At 42.8% G+C, this 27,722-nt stretch overlaps 1 protein-coding gene across 1 annotated transcript in view; it reads left to right on the forward strand.

Annotated features, from left to right (window-relative positions):
* The first annotated feature begins 781 nt into the window (after positions 1-781).
* The window catches only part of SKIL (SKI like proto-oncogene), a 36,751-nt gene continuing 9,810 nt past the window's right edge, over positions 782-27,722 (forward strand). Inside the window, exons 1-4 of the mRNA XM_003256443.4 lie at positions 782-942; positions 2,878-4,608; positions 21,390-21,487; positions 24,993-25,225. Of these exons, the coding sequence (XP_003256491.1) occupies positions 3,511-4,608; positions 21,390-21,487; positions 24,993-25,225 (1,429 nt within the window). The 5' untranslated portion in view covers positions 782-942; positions 2,878-3,510. The remainder of the gene's footprint in view (positions 943-2,877; positions 4,609-21,389; positions 21,488-24,992; positions 25,226-27,722) is intronic.

Genomic DNA, 27,722 nt, shown 5'->3' on the forward strand with positions numbered 1-27,722 from the left:
GGGGCCGCCAGGGCGGGGCGGAGCGCCGGCAGCTGGCTGGGCGGCCCTCGGGCAGGAGGCCCCGCGGGGGCGAGGGGCAGCCCAAGAGGGAGGTCCCGCGGGGGCGGGGAGCAGAGCCCGCCCCGGGGGCCCTGCAGGGCGGCCGCCGCCCGGCTGCCTCCGGGGCGGGGCGGCCCAGCTGCGGCCCCGCAGGGGGAGGGTCGCCCGTGCCTGACTTCGGGCGGCGGCGCTCTGCCGGGCGGGCACTGCCTCCGCCCTGCCGGCTGCTGGGGTCGCGCACAGTGCACCGCGCGGCTGCCCTGCCCCCTCTTCCCCGCTGCGCGGCGTCCGAGTGGCCAGGGCGCCCCCGGGTCTGGCCCATCACCACAGAGCGGCGGGTGGGGCGGGGGCGGGGCGGTGGCCCCAGACAGCCGGCTGGGCGACTAGAGGAAGGAAGGAGGGAGGGCGGCGGTGAGGGTGGGGTGGGGAGGGAACATCCTGTCTGCGCCGGGTGCACCGCAGACAGCGCCGCGCGCCAGCTTCCCAGACGGCGCGCGGGGCCTGAAGTACCGGGCGCGCGCCTGGGGGGAGGGGCACGCGCGCGAGACGGCCGGGCCAGGGGGGCGCTCTGAGGAGCCACAATAGGCCAGACGGCACGCGCGTCCCCGACGGGGCCGGGAGCCGCGAAGTGGCGGCGGTGGCGACGCCGGCGCGCGCGCGCGCGCGCGGCGCCGCCGCTGGCTCCATTCCCTTCCCCTCCCCCTCCCCGCCGCCCTCGCTCTCCCCCGGGCGGCCGGAGACGGCGGCGGCGTCTGCGGGAAGCCGTGTGTCTCCGCAGTGACGTGGGCGGGCCGAGGACTCGGTGACGTCAGAGGGCTGTGTGTAGCGATGTGTGTGGGGTTCGGAGCGGCGCCGGCACAGCCGAAGGGAGCGGGCGAGCGGCGACGGCGGCGGCGGGCACAGGTGCGGCTCCGGCTCACGGCGGGGACGCGGCGGAGGCGGCGGGAGGCCAGAGGCGCTCACCCTCCTGGGAGCCCGACGGCGGCAACAGGGGCGGTGGGGAATTCACAAAGCTCGTCGAGCTTACCCGGGCACCGAGGCCCAAGTAGGGGGTTTGGATGCGCGGGTCCCGGGTGGGGTCGGGGCCAGAGGGGGTCGCTAGGCGCGTGTTCCACGGCTGATCACGTTTCCTTGGCCCCAGGCGGTGGGCGCCGGCAGGGCAGGGCGCTGCACTTGACGGGAGCCACGGGGACCCCGGAGACCCGGACGCCCGTCACCGCCCCTCTCCCCCAGTCCAGCAGCGCTCCGCGGGGATGCCCTGGTCTCGACCCCGTCCGTCAGCCCCCGGCGGCGCAGGGATCCGCGCTCGGCGCCCGAACTGCCCTGGTGCCCTCTTCGTTCTGGCCCGGGGCTGGCAGGGGGGAGGTGCAGCATTAGGGGCGCTGAGGTGACACCCAAGAACTTCCCAGGGAGAGGGTGCGCGGGGGGGGATTTCCACAGTCCTTCCCGCGGCCCCCGCGGGGGGGCGGTGTTTGGAGGGCACTTGGGGTTATCCCAGGCTCGCGGGTGGGGGTGGGGGGTGGGGGAGACTCCTCCCTTTACTTCCTTCCACCCCCTTGCACACCCACCCCCAGCCTTCCCGTGTCCCTTGTTCTCCCCCTCTCCGTGTTAGAGACAGGTGGGTGGCTTTGAGTGGGCGGAGGACTTCAGGGTTTTAGGGGCTCCACCATTCTAGGTCATGCCTCTTGCCGTCTTCCTTGGCCTGTGTTGAGTGAGGTGTTTTCCTGTGGTGGACGAAAGTCTGTACGATGGTTGGTGGCATTGGTCCTTAATCCTTTGGGTCTGTTTTAAGGTAAATTGCTGAGAGTTTGGGAAGCAAAAATTTCTATTTATTGGATTTCTTTTGGGTTTTCTCTCAAGAAGGAAGTGGAAAAAGAGTCTTTTCTTTTCCCCTCTTCCTCCATTTGCATTCTTTGTGAGGTTTGTCTGCCTTGTGCTTTTTGTCCCGGATTAGTCTTGTTCGAGGATGGAGATTCCCAGGCGTGGAGTCTATAGCTTTTGGCTTCCATTAAGTAAAATCGCTAACCTTGTTTTAAGAGAAAGTTAATTTTTGCCTACAGTCATTCCAGAAAAATAGTGTACACAGACTAGCTGAATTAATCCACTTAAAATTGTAACTTAGTTACATATGGTAGATATGTTAACTCCTATCTGATTTTTTTGGATGAAACTGTTTTTTTGTTTTTAAATAGGAGATGAAGTAATGGATTTTTTTTTCCTCTCAAAATGGCATAGCTGAGAAAGCCTCTGGTACTAATTGAGATGATCTGCTTAAGAGTCTTCATATTCTGAACTCGAATGGCCTTTTACGTTATATTATTGCTCGCTTTACCCAACTCCAAATTGCTTTCCTATTTAAATGAATGTTCTTCTAGTAAACTGGTGCTAGATTTAAAGAAATCACTCAAGCTTCACCTTGGTAAAGTGAACTCAGTTTAAGATTAAGAAACTGATTTCGGCCGGGTGCGGTGGCTCACGCCTGTAATTCCAGCACTTTGGGAGGCCCAGGCGGGCGGATCACCTGAGGTCAGGAGTTCAAGACCAGCCTGACCAATATGGTGAAACCCCGTTTCTACTAAAAATACAAAAAAATTAGCCGGGTGTCATGGCTTGCGCCTGTAGTCCCAGCTACTCCCGAGGCTGAGACAGGAAAATTGCTTGAACCCGGGAGGCGGAGGTTGCAGTAAGCCGAGATCGCTGCACTTCAGCCTGGGCGACAGAGCGAGACTCCGTAAAAAAAAAAAAAAAAAAAGTAAAGAAACTGGTTTCAAATTGGCTCTTTGGCCTCTGGAGCAAATTCAAATGTAACTCTTCCCCACCCCCCTTCTCTTCTTCCAGATTAATTAAAAGAAGAATGAACTAATCCTTGAAGATAACTGGGCAATTTTTTAAGTCGGAGACTGTTCTTACTGGTGTGAGGATTTACACACGTCTTCAGTTTTTCAGCACAGACCAGCAGACCGTCATTTTTAGAGGAAATACTCCCTCTGCCCTCCCTTTTTGGTCTCCTTGGTGGTAAAGATTAAATTTGGTTGCATCATTTGACTTGTGTTTGAGTCTAGATTTTATGGCACAAGGAATGGCATAAACTTTTCATGTGTTTTGCTTAACACAAACCAGACCATTGCATTGACCCTGGACATCTTTAATTGAGAAATTGGTAACTTTTATTTTAATATGTATATCTGAAGAATTCAGGAAAACAAAGGCATCCTCAGAGGTGTGCCTCTTTTCTTTATTATTAGAGGCAAAACGAACAATTTTACAGGATTTGCAGTGAAACTATACCAGGTTATAAGGAGAACCAAAACTAAGTCGCAAAATTTATTAATTTAAGGGGATCTCGCTTTGAAAAGTTTGAGAGTAAGTTACGGTAAGCATTTGTATCCATTCATTACTTTCCTCTTTTCAAATAACCAACTAAATAGAAATGCTAATCTCAGACTTCATTATTTAACAGAAGAGTGTAGCATGGAAAACCTCCAGACAAATTTCTCCTTGGTTCAGGGCTCAACTAAAAAACTGAATGGGATGGGAGATGATGGCAGCCCCCCAGCGAAAAAAATGATAACAGACATTCATGCAAATGGAAAAACGATAAGCAAGGTGCCAACAGTTAAGAAGGAACACTTGGATGACTATGGAGAAGCACCAGTGGAAACTGATGGAGAGCATGTCAAGCGAACCTGTACTTCTGTTCCTGAAACTTTACATTTAAATCCCAGTTTGAAACACACATTGGCACAATTCCATTTAAGTAGTCAGAGCTCGCTGGGTGGACCAGCAGCATTTTCTGCTCGGCATTCCCAAGAAAGCATGTCGCCTACTGTATTTCTGCCTCTTCCATCACCTCAGGTTCTTCCTGGCCCATTGCTCATCCCTTCCGATAGCTCCACAGAACTCACTCAGACTGTGTTGGAAGGGGAATCTATTTCTTGTTTTCAAGTTGGAGGAGAAAAGAGACTCTGTTTGCCCCAAGTCTTAAATTCTGTTCTCCGAGAATTTACACTCCAGCAAATAAATACAGTGTGTGATGAATTGTACATATATTGTTCAAGGTGTACTTCAGACCAGCTTCATATCTTAAAGGTACTGGGCATACTTCCATTCAATGCCCCATCCTGTGGGCTGATTACATTAACTGATGCACAAAGATTATGTAATGCTTTATTGCGGCCACGAACTTTTCCTCAAAATGGTAGCGTACTTCCTGCTAAAAACTCATTGGCCCAGTTAAAGGAAACTGGCAGTGCCTTTGAAGTGGAACATGAATGCCTAGGCAAATGTCAGGGTCTGTTTGCACCCCAGTTTTATGTTCAGCCTGATGCTGCATGTATTCAGTGTCTGGAGTGTTGTGGAATGTTTGCACCCCAGACATTTGTGATGCATTCTCACAGATCACCTGACAAAAGAACTTGCCACTGGGGCTTTGAATCAGCTAAATGGCATTGCTATCTTCATGTGAACCAAAAATACTTAGGAACACCTGAAGAAAAGAAATTGAAGATAATTTTAGAAGAAATGAAGGAGAAGTTTAGCATGAGAAGTGGAAAGAGAAATCAATCCAAGGCAAGTTTTTTATATCAATTTTTAATAATGGTAATGGTTTACTTTGAAATGAAAATTCTGTTTAGTGTGTAACTTAACCTGTATGTTGAACATTGCTCATGCAACAACAACAAAATACCGATTGATATATTCGTATTGCAATTTTTAGGCCATAAAGTGCTTTGCAGTATGTTTTCTCGTTTGACTTTCCAAACATCCTGTGAGAGAAGTAAGACTATTATTCTGTTTTATAGATAAAGCGAATGAAGCTCAGAGAGATAAAATGACTTTCCCAAAATTATGTAGCCAGGGAGTGGAGGAGTTAGGGCTTCTTTTTTTTTTTTTTTATTTTTTTATTTTGAACTTTAGTAGAGACCAGGTTTCAGCATGTTGGCCAGGCTGGTTTTGAACTCCTGACCTCGTGATCCGCTCACCTTGGCCTCCCAAAGGGCTGGGATTACATCCTTGAGCCACTGCGTCCAGCCAGGGCTTCTTTTTCTTACTCTCTTTTGCACACATCCTGCTTCTTGACCACTACATCTGTTGTTTTTCTAGGACTCGAGAATTTGCTCTTTGGTGTTACCTCCATTTGCAAATGGTACAATGGCCACGATTCCTGTGGGCTCGAAACAGCATTTTTCAGAGATACACCTGTGATTTCTGATGTTTCTATGCTTGGATATTCAGGCTTGCTCAATATTTGAAACAAATGGAAAAGAATGTATCTGAAGAATTTGTGATTTGAAAGGAATAACAAAAAAAATGACAGAGTAAGGAAAAGTTTATTTTAAGCCGGGCGCGGTGGCTCACGCTTGTAATCCCAGCACTTTGGGAGGCTGAGGCGGGCGGATCACGAGGTCAGGAGATCGAGACCACGGTGAAACCCCGTCTCTACTAAAAATACAAAAAAATTAGCCGGGCGTGGTGGCGGGCGCCTGTAGTCCCAGCTACTCGGAGAGGCTGAGGCAGGAGAATGGCATGAACCCGGGAGGTGGAGCTTGCAGTGAGCCGAGATTGCGCCACTGCACTCCAGCCTGGGCGACAGAGCGAGACTCTGTCTCAAAAAAAAAAAAAGAGAAAAGTTTATTTTAAACTAGTAAAATATTAATATAAAAACCTGCCGGGCTCAGTGGCTCACACCTGTAATCCCAACACTTTGGGAGGCTGAGGTAGGTGGATCACCTGAGGTCAGAAGTTTGAGACTAGCCAGGCCAACATGGTGAAATCCCGTCTCTACTAAAAATACAAAAATTAGCTGGATGTGGTGTTGCACACTTGTAATCCCAGCTACTCAGGAGGCTGAGGCAGGAGAATCGCTTGAACCCTGGAGGCAGAGGTTGTAGTGAGCCAATATTGTGCCATTGTGCTCCAGCGTAGGCGTCAAGAGGGAAACTCCATCAAAAAACAAAACAAAACAAAAAACCTATCAACAGGTGGGAGCAGTGGCTCACAATCCCAGCACTTTGGGAGGCCCAGGCGGGCAGATCACTTCAGGTCAGGAGTTTGAGACCAGCCTGGCCAACATGGTAAAACCCCATCTCTACTAAAAATAAAAAATTACCCAGGCATGGTGGTGTGTGCTTGTAGTCCCAGCTACTTAGGAGGCTGAGCCAGGAGAATCGCTTGAACCTGGGAAGTGGAGGTTGCAGTAAGCCGAGATCACGCCACCACACTCCATCCTGGGCGTCAGAGTAAGACTCCATTTCCAGAAAAAAAAACCACACAAAACACAAACAACCACCTATCAGCCAAGGTATCATAATTTTATTTTTCCTGCTGCATTATCTAGTAGGCTAAACTATTATTTTCATTCCAAGGTTTTGAATGCCTAGGTAACGGACAAGATTGGGATTATTAAATACTCAGTTTGTTGATCACGTTGTTTTATATTTTTTCCTATTTGACTAAAATTGATGTACAATAACAGTTCCTAACACTAAGTGTTTAAAATGTGGCAAGCATTATTCTTGAGCAGTTTTTTTTTTTTTTTTTTTTTTTTTTTGAGACAGAGTCTCGCTCTGTCGCCCAGGCTGGAGTGCAGTGGCGCGATCTCGGCTCACTGCAAGCTCCGCCTCCCGGGTTCACGCCATTCTCCTGCCTCAGCCTCTCCGAGTAGCTGGGACTACAGGCGCCCGCCACCACGCCCGGCTAATTTTTTGTATTTTTAGTAGAGACAGGGTTTCACCGTGGTCTCGATCTCCTGACCTCGTGATCCGCCCGCCTCAGCCTCCCAAAGTGCTGGGATTACAAGCGTGAGCCACTGCGCCCGGCCGAGCAGTTTTACATATATAATTTTATTTAATTCTTAACAAGAGGTTGGCTGTGTTTCACTTAGGAACTTTGAATTTTTCCACTATTCGTTTTGATTCCTTGAAATATCTTTGCCCTTTTCTGTTTTACAGAATAAATGAATAAAGCACATTAAATGACTGACTGAAGGTTTATTCACAGCAAAGTTAAAGCTTGGACTAGTCCTTAAGACTTGGGATCCTGCGCTTTATTCTGGTGCCTTTAAGGTTTTGAGGGAAATTTAGTTAACAGTGTAGTTTAAGACATTGGTTAAGCCTAACCTAATGAAGATAATAATTTTAGACTCATTTATGGTAGTTTGCTGCTTGCTATTTCCAGAAGACCAGCACTTTGAAATTTCTTGCCAGTGGCTGTTAGATAAGTTTATATTCTTCAGGTGCAGTTATTAACTGATTTTTTTTTCTTTTTGAGATGGAGTTTCACTCTTGTTGCCCAGGCTGGAGTGCAGTGGCACTATCTCGGCTGACTGCAGTCTCCGCCTCCTGGGTTCAAGTGATTCTCCTGCCTCAGCCTCCTGAGTCACTGGGATTACAGGCATCTGCCACCACACCCTTTAATTTTTGTTATTTTTAGCAGAGACTGGTTTCCCCATGTTAGCTAGGCTGGTCTCAAACTCCTGACCTCAGGTGATCCACCTGCCTTGGCTTCTCAAAGTGCTGGGATTACAGGCGTGAGCCACTGCTCTCGGCCTATTAACTAATTTTAAATCAGGATTGACTTCAAGCCAGTGCTCAGTGTAGAACTTGCTTACAGTTGGACTTGTCCCATGCTGAAGTTTGTGCTCAGAGATTATATTTCAAAATGTGGAATGCCCCTTTTGATATTTGTGATATCTTGCCCCCAAGCTAATTAGATGCTGTACTTTTTTTTTTTTTTGTAGAGACAAGTCTTGCTCTGTCGCCCAGGCTGGAGTGTGGTGGCACGATCTTGGCTCACTGCAACCTCTGCCTCCTGGGTTCAAACAATTCTGCCTCAGTCTCGAGAGTAGCTGGGACTACAGGTGCCCACCGCCACACCCAGCTAATTTCTTTTGTATTTTAGTAGAGAGGGGGTTTCACCGTGTTGCCCAGGCTGGCCTTGAACTCCTGAGCTCAGGCAATGCGCCCGTCTCTGCCTCCCAAAATGCTAGGATTACAGGCGTGAGCCACCATGCCCAGCGGTGCTCTACTCTTACATGTCTATTGGAGGCCACATTTGCCAGATATTGTTGCTCCAGTCTTTTTTTTTTTTTTTTTTGAGACAGAGTTTAGCTCTTATTGCCCATGCTGGAGTACAATGGCGTGATCTTGGTTCACTGCAACCTCCCAGATTCAAGTGATTCTCCTGCCTCAGCCTCCCAAGTAGCCGGGGTTACAGGTGCCCACCACCATGCCTAGCTAGTTTTTTGTATTTTTAGTAGAGATGGGATTTTACTGTGTTGGCCAGGCTGGTCTCAACTCCTGACCTGAGGTGATCCGCCCTCCTCGTCCTCTCAATTGCTGGGATTACAGGCATGAGCCATGGCACCCCGCCCGTCCCAGTCTAATTATTAGTCTGACATAAGTGTATTTTGGATAAACTACTTTTCCTAATCTTCTTGCTGTGTTTATGTGAAAAACATCTGAGAACCATGATAAAGGTTTAAAAAAAAAAGATGATGGATTAATTTACTTAACTAAAACAATGTGCTGAGGTTTGGTTAACACTGATACCATCCTTTGTCTGGGATGTAATCCCTTTTTGTCCCAGAATTCACTAATTTGAATACAGTTTTTATTTTAGGAAGGTGTGAGATTTTTTCTGATCTTTTTGCTGTGTTACATTTTGCAGTATTTGAATTAGTGTTTGTGGTGTATTTTGATATTGCTTGTAATTTTATGTGAATTTGAGAAATTTAAAGGAATTTAGGAAAATTTCAAACACCCATACTTTAAGAAAGATTGTTTTCTTTGGTTCATATTTAATACGTACTTCAGTGGTTGTTTTATTATGCTTACCACTTCACGTTTTAAAAACGTACTCAGAACGTTGTGAAGTACAGTTATTTTTTAGGGTCTGTAAGGAAGGCGAATGACAATATTTCCCCCTCTTAGATGGATCACATGCTCCTGGTTGTATAACCAGAATCAGGAGTTGAATACAGGTTTTCTAACTCGAAGTTTAGTAATTTTTCACTATTTGCCCCTGGAGCACATGTTAGTAGCAGAAACTGAATTTTGAGAAACATTAACTTTTCTTATCAATTTACCTTAGTACAGGTTGAGCATCCCAAATCCAAAATCTGAAATGCTCTAAAAGCCAAAACTTTTTGAATGCTGACATGGCACTCACAGGAAATGCTCATTAGAGTATTTCAGATTTTGGTTTTTGGATTTGGGATGCTTAACTGCCATATCATGCAAATATTCCAGAATCTGAAAAAATCAGAAATTCAAAATACTTTTGGTCCCAAGCATTTCTGATAAGGGATATTCAGCCTGTATGATGGTTCTCAAACTCTGTTTTAACCTGCATATAAATTTAAATACTAAGGTATTTAACTGAGAATGAGATAGTCCTTGACTGAGGAACAGTTTTTATTTTCTTCTGTGAGTCATTGAGTTGGTTGCCAAACAAGCCAAATTGACCCAGAGGGAGCTCATTTTAAAAAGTCAAACTAGGCTTTTTTTTTTTTGAGATGCAGTTTTGCTCTTGTCGCCCAGGCTGGAGTGCAATGGCACGATCTTGGCTCACTGCAACCTCCGCCTCCTGGATTCAAGCGATTCTCCTGCCTCAGCCTCCCAAGTAGCTGCAATTACAGGCGCCTGCCACCATGCCCAGCTAATTTTTTTATTTTTAGTCGAGACGGGGTTTCACCATGCTGGCCAGGCTGATCTTGAACTCCTGACCTCAGATGATCCACCTGCCTTGGCCTCCCAAAGTGCTGGGATTACAGGCATGAGCCATTGCACCTGGCCTTTTTTTTTTTTTAAGACTGTACTAAATATATTAACGTGTTATGTAAAGGACCTGATATTTAGTGTGAATACTGACATGATTTGACATGCTTATATAGTTTATGTAATCTATATTTCTTTTGGATTAAAAAAAGTCCTGAAACTCAGTAAGTTGTTTGAAATGAAACAACTTAATTATTTTACAATTTTAAAATATGTAATATATTAATACATTTTAATATATGTTAATAAATTGTAATATCTTGTAATTAAATTATAAATAATTTGAAATGAGACAACTTAATTAAATATAGCTAATAACTCTTACTCAAGTCGCCATAAGAAATATACTTGATTTTAGGCCAGGCGCGGTGGCTCACGCCTGTAATCCCAGCACTTTGGGAGGCTGAGGTGGGTGGATTACTTGAGGTCAGGAGTTCGAGACCAGCCTGGCCAATATGGCGAAACCCCATCTCTACTGAAAATACAAAAGTTAGCAGGGCATGGTGGCACATGCCTGTAATCCCAGCTACTTGGGAGGCTGAGGCAGGAGAAAGGCTTGAACCCAGGAGGTGGAGGTTTCAGTGAGCCGAGTTCACACCACTGCCCTTCAGCCTGGGTGACAGAGTAAAACAACTCTGTCTCCAAAAAAAGAAAAAAAAATATATATATATATATATGTATGTGTGTATATATATACACACACACACCCCTACACACACACACACACACACACACACACACACGCACACACATATATACTTGATTTTAGATCTGCCTATGTTGTTCTGCAGAATGTTGTCAAGCTACTTATCTGATACGAGCTTTTTGTGCTTTTTATTGGAATAATCGTTATTGTACTTTAAACTGTATAAATACATGCAAACATCACATTCCTGATTCTTTTTCACATCTTCAGTGGGTATTCAGCAAAATCAGAAGTAGATCAAATTTATGTAAACAAAAATAGAAAATTAAAATGTTTGATCTAATTCTAATTTTGTTGAATATTACATTTCTATGAAAAAAAGATCAACAGGCAAATTAATCATTTGTAAATAAAATTTGAAGAGTAATGTTTACTTAAGATTATTTCCAAACATATTGGAAGTGGTCATTTGTTGTAGGTGATTCTTCACTTTTTTTTTTTTTTTTTTGAGACGGAGTCCCGCTCTGTCGCCCAGGCTGGAGTGCAGTGCGCTATCTCGGCTCACTGCAAGCTCCACCTCCCAGGTTCACGCCATTCTCCTGCCTCAGCCTCCCGAGTAGCTGGGACTACAGGCACCCACCACCACGCCTGACTAATGTTTTCTATTTTTTTAGTATAGACGGGGTTTCACTGTGTTAGCCAGGATGGTCTCAATCTCCTGACCTCGTGATCCTCCCAAAGTGCTGGGATTACAGGCGTGAGCCACTGCGCCCGGCCGATTCTTCACTATTGTAGCATGTGGCTGACAGTCTCCACTTTACTAAGTTAAGAACTATATATACCCTTATAAGTTCTATATATTAAAATTTAAACTTTTTTTTTCTTGAGACGGAGTTTCGCTCTTGTTGCCCAGGCTGGAGTGCAATGGCGCAATCTTGGCTCACTGCAACCTCCGCCTCCCGGGTTCAAGCAATTCTCCTGCTTCAGTCTCCCTAGTAGCTGGGATTACAGGCGCCTGCCACCACGCCCAGCTAATTTTTTGTATTTTTAGTAGAGATGGGGGTTTCACTATGTTGGCCACACTGGTCTCGAACTCCTGATCTCAGGCAATCCACCAGCCTCAGCCTCCCAAAGTGCTGGGATTACAGGCGTGAGCCACCGCGCCCGGCTAAAATTTAAACGTTTAACATTTAGACTGGACTACTCTTAGGTAAGTAAAATATTTTAGTTTTTAATCTACTTGGGGGAAAAAATCTCTATAGATTACTTATGATACAAACAGATGACCTAAAGATAGCAACTTAAAAAAATTTTTTTCCCTGAAAGCGTGTCAGCTGTTTCAGAGTTTAATTTTGCATTTTCGTTTCACTTCTTCATTTCTGTAGAGATCACTGGAGTAATAATAGTACAAAATATTTCTTCCCTCTTGCAAGCTTTCAATTATACTTGTATTACGCAGCGTATTTGTCAGTATAAACCTAAATGAGATAAGGAACAGTAGAATGGGCAACTACAAAGAATAGTGTTGGGACAGAATGTGATCTAGTAATAATTGTGGTGGATATGATGGTGATTTGCTACCCCAGTGATACAGATTACATTTTGCGATTAGCAAAACTTTTGATCAAGTGGGGATAAGGTGAGAGTCAAATGAAGTATTTGTGCTCATATGAGGGACCAGTATGAATACTTTTGTCTAACTTTCTAAAATTAGTAACTGTTCCTACTAGTTTAGAGAGTATTTTTTCTATTTTTTTTGGAACCGAGTTCAAAGCCTGGCATGTCAAAGGCACTCGATTAAATTTTTCTTTTTTTAACTGAATAGATTTTTGAAAAATAACACTACATTGTATTTTAGAATATTTGGATTTTCTTTTAAAGATGGCGTAACCTTTAAACAGATACAATTTGCACATAAACTGTTAATATAATTCATCAAACAAGAGAATGAGCATTTTGGAAGTTAAGAGCCTTTACTGCAGAAATGTAGGATGGCATTTCAAACTACTATTGAAATACTATGTATTTGAGGAGTCCTCCTTTCCTCAAACATTTTCTTATCTAGAATTATATTTCTGAGACAAACAAGATAACTGAGTATTGGGTTCAAATGTATCTCATAGTTTTTTTGTACACAGTAATTATACTAGTTGGATATTTGCTTACTAAAATGAAGTGTGCAAGAAGAAAGTGTGAAACAGTTTTTTATTATAGAAGTATTTTCTGAATTATTTCATTATTTTAGACTTGTAACCCAAAAAGGTACATTGATTGGAGATAGTGCCCATTCCAGTTATTCGGTTGATACCACATTGGGGCTTTGAATGATGGAGACCAACACAGACCTGCTTAGATTGGATAAGGTTTTGTTTAATGCCTTTCTCATTTTTTACAAAATGACTTTTATAATTTCAGAGTAATCAAGTTTTTGGAGCTCATTCTGTTAATAACAGGATATGTGGACCCTCCCTATCCCTGGCATTTTTTTTTTTTTTTTTTTTTTTGAAATCTCTAGTGTGGCTTTGCAAATAGTGCCTCCTGTGGTTTAGGAAATAGAGTCTCTATTTTTATTATTAAAAAATAGAATTGTTAGCATATGATTTTTAAAAGTTAGAAATTTATCCTTTTTGTTTGAGAAATGGGAAAAAACTTAGAAACTTTAAAGAAGAAAAACAAAAAAGAGATCGCCATGTTTTCCAAGTAGGCCTGGATCATCATAGTCAGCCAGTAGTTTTCTTGTAGCTGTGCGTTTATGCCACTGGGAAACCAAAGAAGTAATCAAGAGTTGGGCCAATTTTTTTTTTTTTTTTGATATGGAGTTTTGCTCTTGTAGCTCAGGCTGGAGTGCAATGACGCAATCTTGGCTCACTGCAACCTCTGCCTCCTGGGTTCAAGTGATTCTCATGCCTCAGCCTCCCTAGTAGCTGGAATTACAGGCATGTGCCACCACAGCTGGCTAATTTTTTTATTTTTTGTAGAGATGTGGTTTCACCATATTGGTCAGGCTGATCTCGAACTCCTTACCTCAGGTGATTTGCCTGTCTCAGCCTCCCAAAGTGCTGGGATTACAGGTGTGAGCCACCGCACCCAGCGAATTGGGCTAATTTTAATCCCTTTAGAATTCTGGGAGTGGAAAGTGATTGTGGAGCCAGAACTCAGTTTGTTCCTAGTAAAGGTGTAGAACTTGTTTGAGAATAGCATTGGTAATAGCTTGAATCTGTATTTTGTTCACATATAGAATTTTATTCTACTGGGGTTCATATTACATAAAATAAGGATTTTATTAGATTCTAGAAAGCAAAAGAATATATAAACAATGCATCTTGTTTTAAGATGTGATTTGCTTCCGGCTGCGCATGGGGGCTCACGCCTGTAATCCCAGCACTTTGGGAGGCCGAGGCGGGTGGATCATGAGGTCAGGAGTTCGAGACCATCCTGGCTAACATGGTGAAACCCCGTCTCTACTAAAAATACAAAAAGTAGCCGGGCGCGGTGGCAGGCACCTGTAGTCCCAGCTACTGGGGAGGCTGAGGCAGGAGAATGGCGTAAACCCGGGAGGCGGAGCTTGCAGTGAGCCGAGATCGGGCCACTGCACTCCAGCCTGGGAGACAGAGCGAGACTCCGTCTCAAAAAAAAAAAAAAAGATGTGGTTTGCTTCAATCACTAACTCATTATGTTAGGCAGAAAGAAGAATGAATAGGAAAGATATAAAATTAGTTGGAGTCCTTTTGGTTTCATGATATCTAGACTTAATAGTGGATCATACAAATATGTAATGTAAAGACTAGATAGAGGCCCCCCCCCCGAGCAGGAGTTCATCTTACAGTCTTCGAATCTAGAATGTGGTAGATGCCTGATAAAGGTTTGGATAACAGTGAAGTGTAAGTGGCCCTATAAAGTTACCAGTGATTCTCGAAGAGGGAAACGGGTTTACTTTTAAAACAAACCAGCATTTCGTTTTTATTTGTGATGTTGAATTTATTTTGAGATTTCAAATGGCATTAAAAGTACATGTTTTGCATTTTTTATGGGAACAAGGAATTAAAAAGCTTAAGAAACTTACTAAAAGTTTGGGTAACATAGTTTGACCCTGTCTTTACAAAAGATTAAAAAAAACAATTAGCTGGGCTTGGTAGGGCATGCCTGTAGTCCCAACTACTTGTGGGGCTGAGATGGGAGTATCACTTGAGTTGGGGAGGTTGAGACTGCAGCGAGCTGTGATGGCACCACAGCACTCCAAGCTTGGGCAACAGAGCAAGACCCTGTTTTTTCTCAAAAAAAAGACAAAACAAAACTTAATAAAGATGATTTAAGACTTTTATGCTTTTTCTATTCTATGTTAAATTTTTTTGTGTGATGATGAAAACAATATAGGCCCATTGTAGTAAATACTAAAAAAGTACAAAGAAGAAAACACAGCTTCCTCATAATTGCACCATGTGATAACTGCCTCTGGAAGTTATTCATTTGCATATGTAATTGTAACTGTGTTTGTGCAAAAGCATTTCTAGAGTGCATAAGTATTAATAAATGAGTAGTAGGCCTGGTGCAGTGGCTAACGCCTGTAATCTCAGCACTTTGGGAGGCCAAGGCAGACAGATGATTTGACGTCAGGAGTTCGAGACCAGCGTGGCCAACATGGTGAAACCCCATCTCTACTAAAAATAATAATAATAATAAAAAATAGCTGGGCATGGTGGCACACGCCTGTAATTAGAGCTACCTGGGAGGCTGAGGCAGGAGAACTGCTTGAACCCAGGAGTCAGAGGTTGCAATGAGCGGAGATCGTGCCACTGCACTCCAGCCTGGGCAACAGAGTGAGACTCTGTCTCAAAAAAAGAAAAAGAAAAACAAAAGGAGTAGTTACTGGAGTAATACTCTTGGACCAATTTTTTTTTTTTTTGAGACGAGTCTCGCTGTCACCCAGGCTGGAGTGCAGTGGCGCGATTTCCGCTCACTGCAGGCTCTGCCCCCCAGGGTTCACGCCATTCTCCTGCCTCAGGCTCCCGAGTAGCTGGGACTACAGGCGCCCACCACCTCACCCGGCTAATTTTTGTATTTTTTTAGTAGAGATGGGGTTTCACCAGTGTTAGCCAGGATGGTCTCGATCTCCTGACCTTGTGATCCGCCCGCCTTTGCCTCCCAGAGTGCTGGGATTACAGGCGTGAGCCACTGCGCCCTGCCTACTTTTGGACTAATTTTAAGACAGTTCATTTAGAGCAGTGTTTTTCAAACTGCAATTTGTCATTCATGTAACCATCTCAAGCAGGGTTCCATAAGGAGAGATTTAAGCACTACAGAAAATGAGTTGAGTGCTGGTTTTGTCATTTCTCCCTATGATGGTACTGGTACCATTCTAAATGCACTGGAGAGAAGGTAATTCATTACATACAATGGATGCCTTGGGGCATTTTAAATTCTCCTGAGAACCTCAATTGAAAACCGCCAGGAGGGTCATGAAATCAATTTAGTGGGTCACCAGCATTAAAAAACATAAAAACCTGAAGTAGAATAAAATGGAAAATAGAGGACATTGCACATAGTAAGATTAGTCAAGCTCCATTTTGATATTGCCAATTTACATTATTTGAAGGCCAGAATAATCCAGGACTGTAAATTGTTAAGCATATATGCTAAAATGAGATAGAAAAGTAAAGCCTTAGAATTATACAGATTAAAATTTTTGATAAATATTTCAGTGGAAAATAATGTGTATGACACTGAGATTTCTATGTAGTTGCAGTATTAAGTTTATTGGGCATCACAGACCTTCAGTATAAAATGTCACGGGATTAACAGGATTTTTTTCAGTGTGTTTCTCTTCCTTCAAGTTGTAAAGGGGATGTTATATTACCAACTTTGCATGGCTTTGTTTCCATTAAGGACTCAAAATAAGAGTTGCAAAATTATTATAAGAACTTGAGCCTTTGCATTTTCTGTGAGCATTTTTAAGTATCTCAAACCTAAAATTGGCTTTGTGAGGTGGTAGGTGGTATGATCTTTCAGCCTGTGGAAACAACAGCCATTGCTGTGACTCCTGAGGATCTGTTTTTGATCAGTTAGTGCAGATGCTTAGATCATACCGTCCCAGTTTTGCATTAATTTGATCAATTCTATTGATTACAATGAAGTGAGGCCCAAGACTAAGCCTTAAAATCTCTAAGTAGCTATTTGCTACCTTGTAACACTGTTCTGTTTCAGTTGTTGAAACACTTACTCACAACATGTTGGAAGTATTAAGGAAACCTAATAGTGTACTGAGGGATTCTGTTTCTTTCAGTAAGAGTTGTTGGCAGCTATCTGGTAGGGTGTTTTTATACTTCTGAAATCATTTATTGACCACTTGAATGTCTTAGTATTATACACAGCAAAAAGACCCTGATGAGATATAGTCACTTCCTGTGTATCCAGTCATGTGTTTAGTAAGGTTGCTAATGATTTATTTTGGGTCAGAACAAAGTAATGTGCATTTCATATGCATTGTATTTTATTTCTTGTGTAAATATGCCATTAGGGAGACAGACTATTAAATTTACCAACCTACACTACTGCTTCTGTCGTATGAACACAAATTTAAAAATCTTTATCACTTATAGCACTTTAAAAATTCTGTTTTTAGAAATAATTTTCACTTTTTTTTTTTTTTGAGACGGAGTCTCACTCTGTCGCCCAGGCTGCAGTTCAGTGGCGTGATCTCGGCTCACAGCAACCTCGACAACCTCCACAACCTCCGCATCCCAGGTTCAAGCGATTCTCTTGTTGCAGCCCCCTCAGTAGCTGGGACTACAGGCGTGCACCACCAGGCCCGGCTAATTTTTTTTATTTTTATTTATTTTTTAGATAGTCTTGCTACGTCGCCCAGGCTGGAGTGCAGTGGTGTGATCTCGGCTCACTACATCCTCCACCTCCTGGGTTCAAGCGATTCTTCTGCTTCAGCCTCCTAAGTAGCTGGGATTACAAGCCACTGCACCCAGCCTTTATGCCCGGCTAATTTTATATTTTTAGTAGAGACGAGATTTCACCATGTTGGCCAGGCTGGTCTCGAACTCCTGACCTCAGGTGATCCTCCCGCCTTGGCCTCCCAAAGTGCTGGGATTACAGGTGTGAGTCACTGTGCCCGGCCTTCTGGCTCATATATTTGTAAAAAGGCTTAATTCTGATTTTTGTTGGAATTTTGGAACTCCCACTAGTGTTTTGAGGCATTATCTTGATTTCTTTAGTTCATTAATGTTTGTCATTAGGACTTAATTAAAGATCAAAATAGTAATCTGATGCTGTAATTAAAAATCAGAGTGCCACCTAAAAGCAAAATTTAGTATTGAAAATAAGTTCCAGCTTGGGCAACATGGTGCAACCCCTGTCTCTACAAAAAAATAAAAAAAAAATTAGGCTTGGTGGCACGGCCCAATAGTCCTAACTACTCTGGAGGCTGAGGCACGAGGATCCCTTGAGCCCAGGAGTTGGAGGATGCAGTGAGCTATAATTATACCATTGTACCCCAGAGCAAGACCTTGTCTCAAGGGAAAAAAAAAAAAGTCTAGGAATTTTAAAGGGTTTTTTTTTGGTATAAATTCGAGTATTTGTATGAATAATGCTGAGCAGGTGGAACTGCTTTTGTATTTAGAAAGTAGTGACAAGAAGTTTTTTGTAAATGAAATCAAGCTCTCTAAATTATTTTTCATTATGAGACTAATTAGCATCGTATCACTAAAATACAGTGGTTCTTCATTAGGAAGTCTGATTATCAAAGGGTCATGTATACGGAATAACCATAGGAAGGTGCAGAAATTTAGGGAAACTTTCATAAAATGTTTCCTAGTTTTTACTTATTTTATATTCTTTTACTGTATATTTTGGAATTGTTTAAATTGTGCATTCATAGACATTATTTGGAGTTTTATGACCTAAGAGAAAGAACCTTTGGAATGAAATTTATGTGTCTGAAATTTTGCTTATGTGTTTGAAATGAGGATGCTATCTGTTCATTTTGGGGTAAATAATGATGGGGAAAGTGGGTGATAAGAGCATTTTGAAATGTTAAGGCTCTAACTTAAGCTACTAAATGATCCACTTCTTTGGCAGGTAATATAATGTATTTTAATATTTAAATACACATAAAAATAAATGATTACCATGTTGAAAGGTAAGATACCAGGCAGTAGATACTCATAATTTGGTATCTAATTTTTTATTCCTGATTAGTAGCATTACTGCTGAGCCATTTAATTATATTGTTCTTTTTTTGAAAACCTAATTTGTATGTTGACACAAATGCAGAATAGATGAGAAAATCTGGCATGCTTCTGAATGTTTTGTTGTATCATAAACATTGTGCTTTTCTTAATTGTTTTTAACATACAGTTAGGATAATTTGTTATAAATGTGTTTATGGCTTACCACAGCATATTAGGTAAAATTGGTTTGCAACATTTTATCATGGTTAGTGTTGTGCGTGTCCCCATCATTTGTATTGTTTAATTTATATTTCTGATAAAATGCAGCCTTAGAAACTGTTGGGCTTCCTTAGTGCTTCGTGGAGTAGGAGGATATCAAATGTGAAAGAGACCAGGAGTTTTGTGGTAGCAGAATAACCTTGTAAAAGGCTACCTTGGGAATTAATGAGCTGCACCGTCATTTAGAATTCATTCAACAAATATCTATTGAGTCCCTACTACGTGCTAGGCATATAGTGCTAGGTATTAAAAATACAAAGGTAGGGCTGGTTCTTGACCTCAAGCTGCTGTTTAAGCAGAGTCTGCATAGCCACTTAACAGGGATTTTAAATAGGGAATTCAGACATTGGCTAGGGGACTATGCGAGATGATCTTTAAGATTCCTTAGAAGCTCTAGTCTGACTCTTACTGGGTTGGTCAAGACTAGGAAATAAAATAAAGAATAGGAACTAAGAGGGATGACTGTTTAAAAATAAAGGAATGTGCTAGCAATTTTTTAAGGTGGCATCTGAAGTTTAGAGACAGAAATAAATAGATGCTAGGTTTGGCTCATGAGTAAAGATAAAACTTACTCTTATAAATCAAACTGTAGGGTTTTGAAATGAATTTAATGATCAAAATTGAGTCAGATTTCAAGTCAAGGTCTTCGAGCAAATTTAGAATTTACTTGATATTCTGAAGATTTGAGATTCCAGTATTCATTATAGGAAAAACTGTGAAATATATAAATCAATTTTAGTAATTTTATATTTTTTTCTTTTTCTTTTTTTGAGACAAGCCCCACACTGTTGCCTAGGTTGCAGTGCAGTGGCAGAATCATAGCTCACAGCAACCTCAAACCTGTCATCTTCAACTGATTCTCCCACCTCAGTCCCCTGAGTAGCTGAGACTACAGGCATGCGTCACCACGCCTGGCCAATTAAAAACAATATTTTTTGTAGAGATGGGGTCTCTCTATGTTGTCCAGGCTGGTTTTGAACTGCTGGACTCAAGCAGTCCTTGTGCCTTGGCCTCCTAAAATTCCGGTGCTATAGGTGTGAGCCACTGGATAGGGCCAATTTTAGTAGTTTTAATTTAAAAAATCTGGAAACAATTGATTTCTTGGGCGTACATCTAGAATTGTTTCAGATATAACACTTATTTAAAGAGGAGCTTTCTTTGTTTTTTAACAAATGATGTCTAGAAAAGAAATTCTCATTTAATTCAAGCTGATCTTCCTTTTTTTTTTTTTTTTGAGATGGAGTTTCACTCTTTTGCCCAGGCTGGAGTGCAGTGGTGTAGTCTCAGCTCACTGCAACCTCTACCTCCTGGGTTCAAGTGATTCTCCTGCCTCAGCCTCCCGAGTAGCTGGGATTACAGGGATGCGCCACCACGCCCAGGTAATTTTTTTTGTACTTATTAGAGATGGGGTTTCACCATTTGGTCAGGCTGGTTTCGAACTCCTGACCTCAAATTTGGCAAAGTATTGCTGTAGAACAGTATCTAGCTAGTATGCTAACAAATACTGTAGGGATGGGGTATAGTCTAGCTGATTGTAGTACAGGAATAAGAATCAATTTTCCAGTGCTGTACCTTTACAGAGTTCTATTATTTAAAATGGATTTCTGGCCGGGCTCAGTGGCTCATGCCTGTAATCCCTGCACTTTGGGAGGCTGAGGAGCAGGGATCACCTAAGGTCGGGAGTTTGAGATCAGCCTGGCCAACATGGCAAAACCCCATCTCTACTAAGAATACAAAAAATTAGCTGGGCATGGTGGTGGGCGCCTGTAATCCCAGCTACTCAGGAGACTGAGGCAGAGAATCGCTTGAACCCAGGAGGTGGAGGTTGCAGTGAGCCGAGATCATGCCACTGCACTCCAGCCTGGGTGACAGAGCGAGACTCCATCTCAAAAACAAAACAAAATAAATAAATAAAATAGATTTCATAAGTATGAAATTTGATGCGGTCATTTCTGGTACTCCATGTTAACATGCATACTGAAACAGTTCTTGTGATGGGATAGTTCATGTGGGTATCTCTGAGTTTCAGGTTAATCAGGCTTCTCAAGGGAAGACTGCCTTATTGGAAGATGACTCTTGAGACAGGGTCTCACTCTTGCCCAGGATAGAGTGCAGTGGTGCAATCACGGTTCACTGCAAGCCTCAACTTCCTGGACTCAAGGGATTCTCCCACCTCAGTCTCCCAAGTAGCTGGGACCACAGATGTACACCACTGCAACTGGCTAATTTTTTTTTTTTTTTTTTTTTAAGAGACGGGGTCTTCCTATGTTGCCCAGGCTGACTCCAGGGCTCAAGGAATCTTCCCCACTCTGCCTCCCAAAGTGCTGGGAATACAGGTGTGAACCACTATGCCTGGCATGATGACTCTTAAATAATGTTAATTGTCTTTACCCAGTGGCCCAGTCAGGTTGACACATAAAATTAACCTTCACAGTTTTCCTTCAATAAATGTTTCCCTTCCATGTTTTTCTGCAGACAGATGCACCATCAGGAATGGAATTACAGTCATGGTACCCTGTTATAAAGCAGGAAGGTGACCATGTTTCTCAGACACATTCATTTTTACACCCCAGGTGAGTTGGTATTTATTTGTTCGTTTGTTCATTCATTTCTTCATTCAACAACTATATGCCATGTACTATTCTAGGACGTGGGAATTTAATTCTTTCTTTTTTTTTTTTGAGACAGTCTTGCTCTGTTACCCAGGCTGGAGTGCAGTGGCACGATCTCGGCTCACTGCAACCTCCGACTCACGGATTCAAGCGATTCTCCTGCCTCAGCCTCCCGAGTAGTGGGGACTACAGGCTCACACCACCACGCCCAGCTAATTTTTGTAGTTTTAGTATAGACGGGGTTTCACGGTGTTGGCCAGGCTGGTCTTGAACTCCTGACCTCAGGTGATCCGCCTGCCTCAGCCTCCCAAAATGCAGGGATTACAGGCGTGAGCCACTGTGCCTGACCAGGAATTTATTTCTTTATTTTCAGGCTTTCTTGTTAATCATAGATTATCTTTGAAAATTCAAAATTAGGCCAGGCGCAGTGGCTCACGCCTGTAATCCCAGCACCTTGGGAGGCCGAAGTGGGTGGATCACGAGGTCAGGAGATCAAGACCATCCTGGCTAACACAGTGAAACCCCATCTCTACTAAAAATGCAAAAAAATTAGCCGGGTATGGTGGCAGGCACCTGCAGTCCCAGCTACTCGGGACTTAGAGAATTGCTTGAACCTGGGAGGCGGAGCTTGCAGTGAGCTGAGATTGCACCATTGCGCTCCAGCCTGGGCGTCAGAACGAAACTGTCTCAAAAAAAAAAAGAAAAAAAGAAAATTCAAAATTATTTGTAAATAAGTACATTGGAATTTAATGTATTTTTTGTTTCTATTTATCATTATAGGGAAATGGTAGGTGAATTATATTTAGTCACTCTTATTAGAAAAAATTTCAAAGAATCTAAAATGAAATGAATTGTAAATTGCACTGAATATTCGAAATAACCTTTACTATGTGTTTCAATGTGTTTTCTAGAAATAGGTCATTTTCTTTTTGCCCTTAAGTGAAAAATGGAAGTTCTCCTTTAATTTCTTACTTTTCTTCAAGTAGGTAAACCAACTCTTTAAGAGTTTGGTGTGCAACTTTGATTTTTTTTTTTTTTTTGGAGACAAAGTCTCACTGTGTTACCCAGACTGGAGTACAGTGGCAGGATCTTGGCTCACTGCAACCTCTGCCTCCCAGGTTCAAGCAGTTCTCCTGCCGTGGCATCCTGTAGCTGAGCCTGAGTGCCGGCTGCCACTCCCGACTAATTTTTTTGTATTTTTAGTAGAGACGGGGTTTCACTATGTTGGCCTGGCTGGTTTTGAACTCCTGACCTCAGGTGATCTGCCAGCCGCGGCCTCCTAAAGTGCTGCTAAGATTACAGGTGTGAGCCACCGCCCCTAGCCGCAACTTCAATTTTTTTTTGTTTTTGAGACGGAGTCTCGCTCTGTTGCCCAGGCTGGAGTGCAATGGTACGATCTCGGCTCACTGCAACCTCTGCCTCCCAGGTTCAAGCATTTCTCCTGCCTCAGCCTCCTGAGTAGCTGGGATTACAGGCACCCGCCACTACGCCCAGCTAATTTTTGTATTTTTAGTAGAGACCAGGTTTCACCTTGTTGGCCAGGCTGGTCTTGAACTCCTGACCTCAAGTGATCCACCTGCCATCGGCCTCCCAAAGTGCTGGAATTACAGGTATGAGCCACTGCACCCGGCCTGCAACTTTGATATTTTAAAAAGAAATTCTTTTGAAACTTAAGAGCTTTCTTAATAACCACACTTCTCAAAACCAGAGTTTTACTTTTTCAATAGATGTGCACCCTAGATTATAAGTTTTTGTTGTTGAGTCCTAGATTTTTTTCTACTAGTGTAAATCTGTATTCCCTCCAAGTATGGTGATAAGGAGACCAAGTCTTATTTACATTTGTACAGTCACTACTTTACCTGTTGTATTTGCAGTAAGTCTTTTGAGCACTATTTTTTTTTTTTTTTTTTTTTTTTTTGAGACGGAGTCTTGCTCTCGCCCAGGCTGGAGTGCAGTGGCGCAATCTCGGCTCACTGCAAGCTCCGCCTCCTGGGTTCACACCATTCTCCTGCCTCAGCCTCCCGAGTAGCTGGGACTACAGGCACCCACCACCAGGCCCAGCTAATTTTTTTTTTTTGTATTTTTAGTAGAGACGGGGTTTCACCGTGGTCTCGATCTCCTGACCTCGTGATCCACCCGCCTCGGCCTCCCAAAGTGCTGGGATTACAAGCGTGAGCCACCGCGCCCGGCTTTTGAGCACTATTAAACCTGTCAATTTTCTTGTCCTGTCAGAAAACTGAGATTTTGGCTCAAAAATGTATGTTATTAACAAAGGGGAACAATATAGATGTCTTGTACAAAGAAAATGAAATGTAAGAGGAGATTGTCTGGAGTTCAGGGGATAGAGTGTCAAGTCTTAAATGGTTACATCTTTTTGCTAAGTGTTACTCAGAATATAGTTACAAATATGGTACTTAAATATCTAGCTGAAATTTGTTTGTCCCATGAGCTTCTCAGATGAGTCTACTGGGCAATTTTATGTGAGTTTTGATCAAAATTGGTAATCTCTTCTATCTTAGTTTTGCATAATTTATTATTGCCATTTTATCAAATGAGTAGGGAGTAGTGAAGTATTTCAAGAAGATTGCTCAGTGGGGTTTGATGCAAGAACTGCCCAGTAGCTGGGTGACATTCAGAGCTCTCTCTCTGAGGTATATAAGAAGAGCCCTGGGAGCTCCTCATTCAGCCTCCTGTGAGTCAGGACATAGCCTTGCAGTCTGTCACTGAAGCAGCCTCACCAAAGCAAAGAGCCAAGATTCCCTGCTTTGGAAGGGTGGTGGGCAAGATAAAGTCCTCCAAAGTAGTTATAGATTATTCTTTTTCTGGAGTAAAACTTACCTGCTCAGAGTTGTTACACAGCTGTATAAAGTCCTTAATGCTTTTAGTTTTCAGGTGGTTTTGAGGGAAGAAGAGCCTGTGATTTTCTTTCTGTGTATGTTTTTAGTGCTAAGAAATTACTTGCCAAAAAAAAAAAGAAAAAAAAACCCGTGATTACTTGCAAGCTGGTTATGGTTGCTTATGCCTGTAATCCTAGTGCTTTGGGAGTTGGAGGTGGGAGCATATCACTTGAGCCCAGGAATTCAAGACCAACTTGGCAGCATAGCAAGACCCTATCTGTAAAAAAAAAAAAAACGGGTATGTGTGGTCCCAGCTACCTGGGATGCTGAGGCAGGAAGATTGCTTGAACCCAGGAGTTAGAGGTTACAGTGAGCCATGATCACACCACTATACTCCAGCCTGGGTTACTTGCAAACTAACAAAAAATCCCTTATAATTTTGTTTGTAATGCCTAAAGTGTTGATTTTTTTCCTAAGAATTCTTTACTGTGACCTTTATTTTCTGAGTTGTAATATTGTCTGCTTTGGTTAAAAAAAAGGTTTAACCACAGAAATGCATGTTACGTATTTGATTTTTACTTAATCATAATATGTAATATATGTCTTGTTTTGCTTTTACTTGTTTTCAGCTACTACTTATACATGTGTGATAAAGTGGTTGCCCCAAATGTGTCGCTTACTTCTGCTGTATCCCAGTCTAAAGAGCTGACAAAGACAGAGGCAAGTAAGTCCATATCAAGACAGTCAGAGAAGGCTCACAGTAGTGGTAAACTTCAAAAAACAGTGTCTTATCCAGATGTTTCACTTGAGGAACAGGAGAAAATGGATTTAAAAACAAGTAGAGAATTATGTAGCCGTTTAGGTAAGTATTCAGAGATTATCTTTCTAAAATTAAATATCTAATGAACACATTTATTCAGCATTTTCAAACAGGCTTTTTGTTTAAGCTAAATTTTCAGATAATTGGAGCTTTTACCTTTAAAAATGCTACCCTTCAAAACTCTGGGTGATTTATTTTAATCTCAGTTGCTATACTTTTCTAGTGTGGTGATAGCTTAGGAGACTGAGATAGATACAGATAGGCTACCTGGCCTCAGACTGCAAGTTATTTTTGTCTGAATTTTTTTCCCTTCCTACCTTTTATTTGCTGTCAGTCTTCAGGAGATCCTTGTTTTTCTTTCCTCCTTTTTTTTTCTTTTTTTGTGACAGAGTCTTTATCGCCTAGGCAGGAGTGCAGTGGTGGGATCACGGTCACTGCAGCCTCAACCTTTTGGCTCAAGCGATCCTCCCACCTCACCCTCCCGAGTAGCTGGGACCAGAGGCACACACCACTGTGCCTGGCTAATTAAAAAAAAAAAATTTTTTTTTTTTTTTTTTTTGCAGAGATGGTCTTGCTATGTTGCTCAAGCTGGTCTCGAACTCCTGGGCTCAAGTGATCCTCCTGCCTTGGCCTCTCAAAGTGTTGGGATTACAGGTGTGAGCCACCGCACCCAACCTTTATTTTTCTTTCTAATTTGCCATGAACTGAGACACCATTTAATAATAAGAAGTATTATGTAAGTAAGAGTAGTTAGGTATAGAACTCAAGGAAGCTTAGTTATGGAATAAAGCAAGGATTGAAAGCTCTGGGGGCCAGGCATATAGCATAAAATGTGGAATATTGACTGGTTATTTAAAAGAAAAATAGCTGGTTACTTACCATGCCTTTTAAAATACTGTGGATTAAATGAGACATGTCTGCAGATATTGCCTGTGTTACCATCCATATAGGAACATAGCTTTGCTTAGTGATTAGGCAGTGTGACAGTTATTTTAGCTGCCTTGGAACAGTTGGAGGGTCCTCTATTTATGTAAGTTTTTATAGAGAATTGAGATTCTTGGGGGTTTTCTTTTCTTTGGTGAGATCTCAGCTCACTGCAACCTCTGCCTCCCACATTCTTCCGCCTCAGCCTCCTGAGTAGCTGGGATTACAGGCATGTGCCACCACACCCAGCTAATTTTGTATTTTTAGTAGAGATGGGTTTTCTCCATGTTGGTCAGGCTGGTCTCGAACTCCTGACCTCAGGTGATCCGCCCGCCTCGGCCTCCCAAAGTCCTGGGATTCCAGGCGTGAGCCACCACGCCTGGCTGATTCTTGGGGGTTTTCTTTTTTCTTTTTTTTTTTGGAGACAGAGTTTCGCTCTTGTTTTCCAGGCTAGAGTGCAATGGTGTGATCTCGGCTCACTGCAACCTCCGCCTCCTGAGTTCAAGTGATTCTCCTGCCTCAGCCTCCCGAGTAGCTGGGATTACAGGCATGCACCACCATGCCCGGCTAATTTTGTATTTTTAGTAGAGATGGGGTTTTTCCATGTTGGTCAGGCTGGTCTCGAACTCCCGACCTCAGGTGATCCGCCCGCCTCGGCCTCCCAAAGTGCCGGGATCACAGGCGTGAGCCACCGCGCCTGACCGGGGATTTTCTATACATTAATTTTGAGGGTTTTTTGTTTTGTTTTTCTTTTTTAGAGACAAGAGTCTCGCTCTTTTGCTCTAGGCTGGTGGAGTACAGTGACGCATTCACAGCTCACCGCAGCTTCAAATTGCTGGGCTCATAGTCCTTGCACCTCAGCCTCCCTAGTAGCTAGGACTACAGGCATGTGTCACTGCGCCTGCCTCATTTTTTCATTTTTTTGTAGAGACAGGGTCTCACTGTATTGCTCAGGCTGGCATTAAGCTTTTAGCCTCAAGTGATCCTCTTGCCTTGGCCTCCTAAAGCGTTGGGATTACAGATGTGAGCCACCATGCCTGGCCAATTTTGAGATTTTTAAAACTCAGTTTTCTTTGGATTTAAATATGGTAAACAAAAATTAGTAATGACTATTATGCCATATTTGCATTGTATTTTATTTCTTAAATTCTAATGACTTCTAAAAAATTATTGAGATAATTTATATACCATAAAATTTACCCTTTTAAAGCCTACAGTTCAGTGGTTTTTAGTACATTCACAAAGTTGTGCAACCATCACAGCTAATTTAGTTCCATAATGTTTTCTTTTCTTTCTTTTTTTTTTTTAAGATGGAGTTTCGCTCTTGCTGCCCAGGCTGGAGTGCAGTGGGGTGATCTCGGCTCACTGTAAGCTCTGCCTCCCGGGTTCAAGTGATTCTCCTGCCTCAGCCTCCTGAGTAGGTGGGATTACAGGCGTGCGTCACCATGCCTGGCTAATTTTTTTGTATTATTAGTAGAGACAGGGTTTTCACCATGTTGGTCAGGCTGGTCTTGAACTCCTGACCTTAGGTGATCCACCCACCTCGGCCCATGTTTTCATCCCTCCAAAAATTAACCCTATAATCCATTAGGAGTCACTCCCTGATTCTCCCTTT

The sequence above is a fragment of the Nomascus leucogenys genome, chromosome 11, assembly GCF_006542625.1.
Source record: "Nomascus leucogenys isolate Asia chromosome 11, Asia_NLE_v1, whole genome shotgun sequence".
Lineage (NCBI taxonomy): Eukaryota > Metazoa > Chordata > Mammalia > Primates > Hylobatidae > Nomascus > Nomascus leucogenys.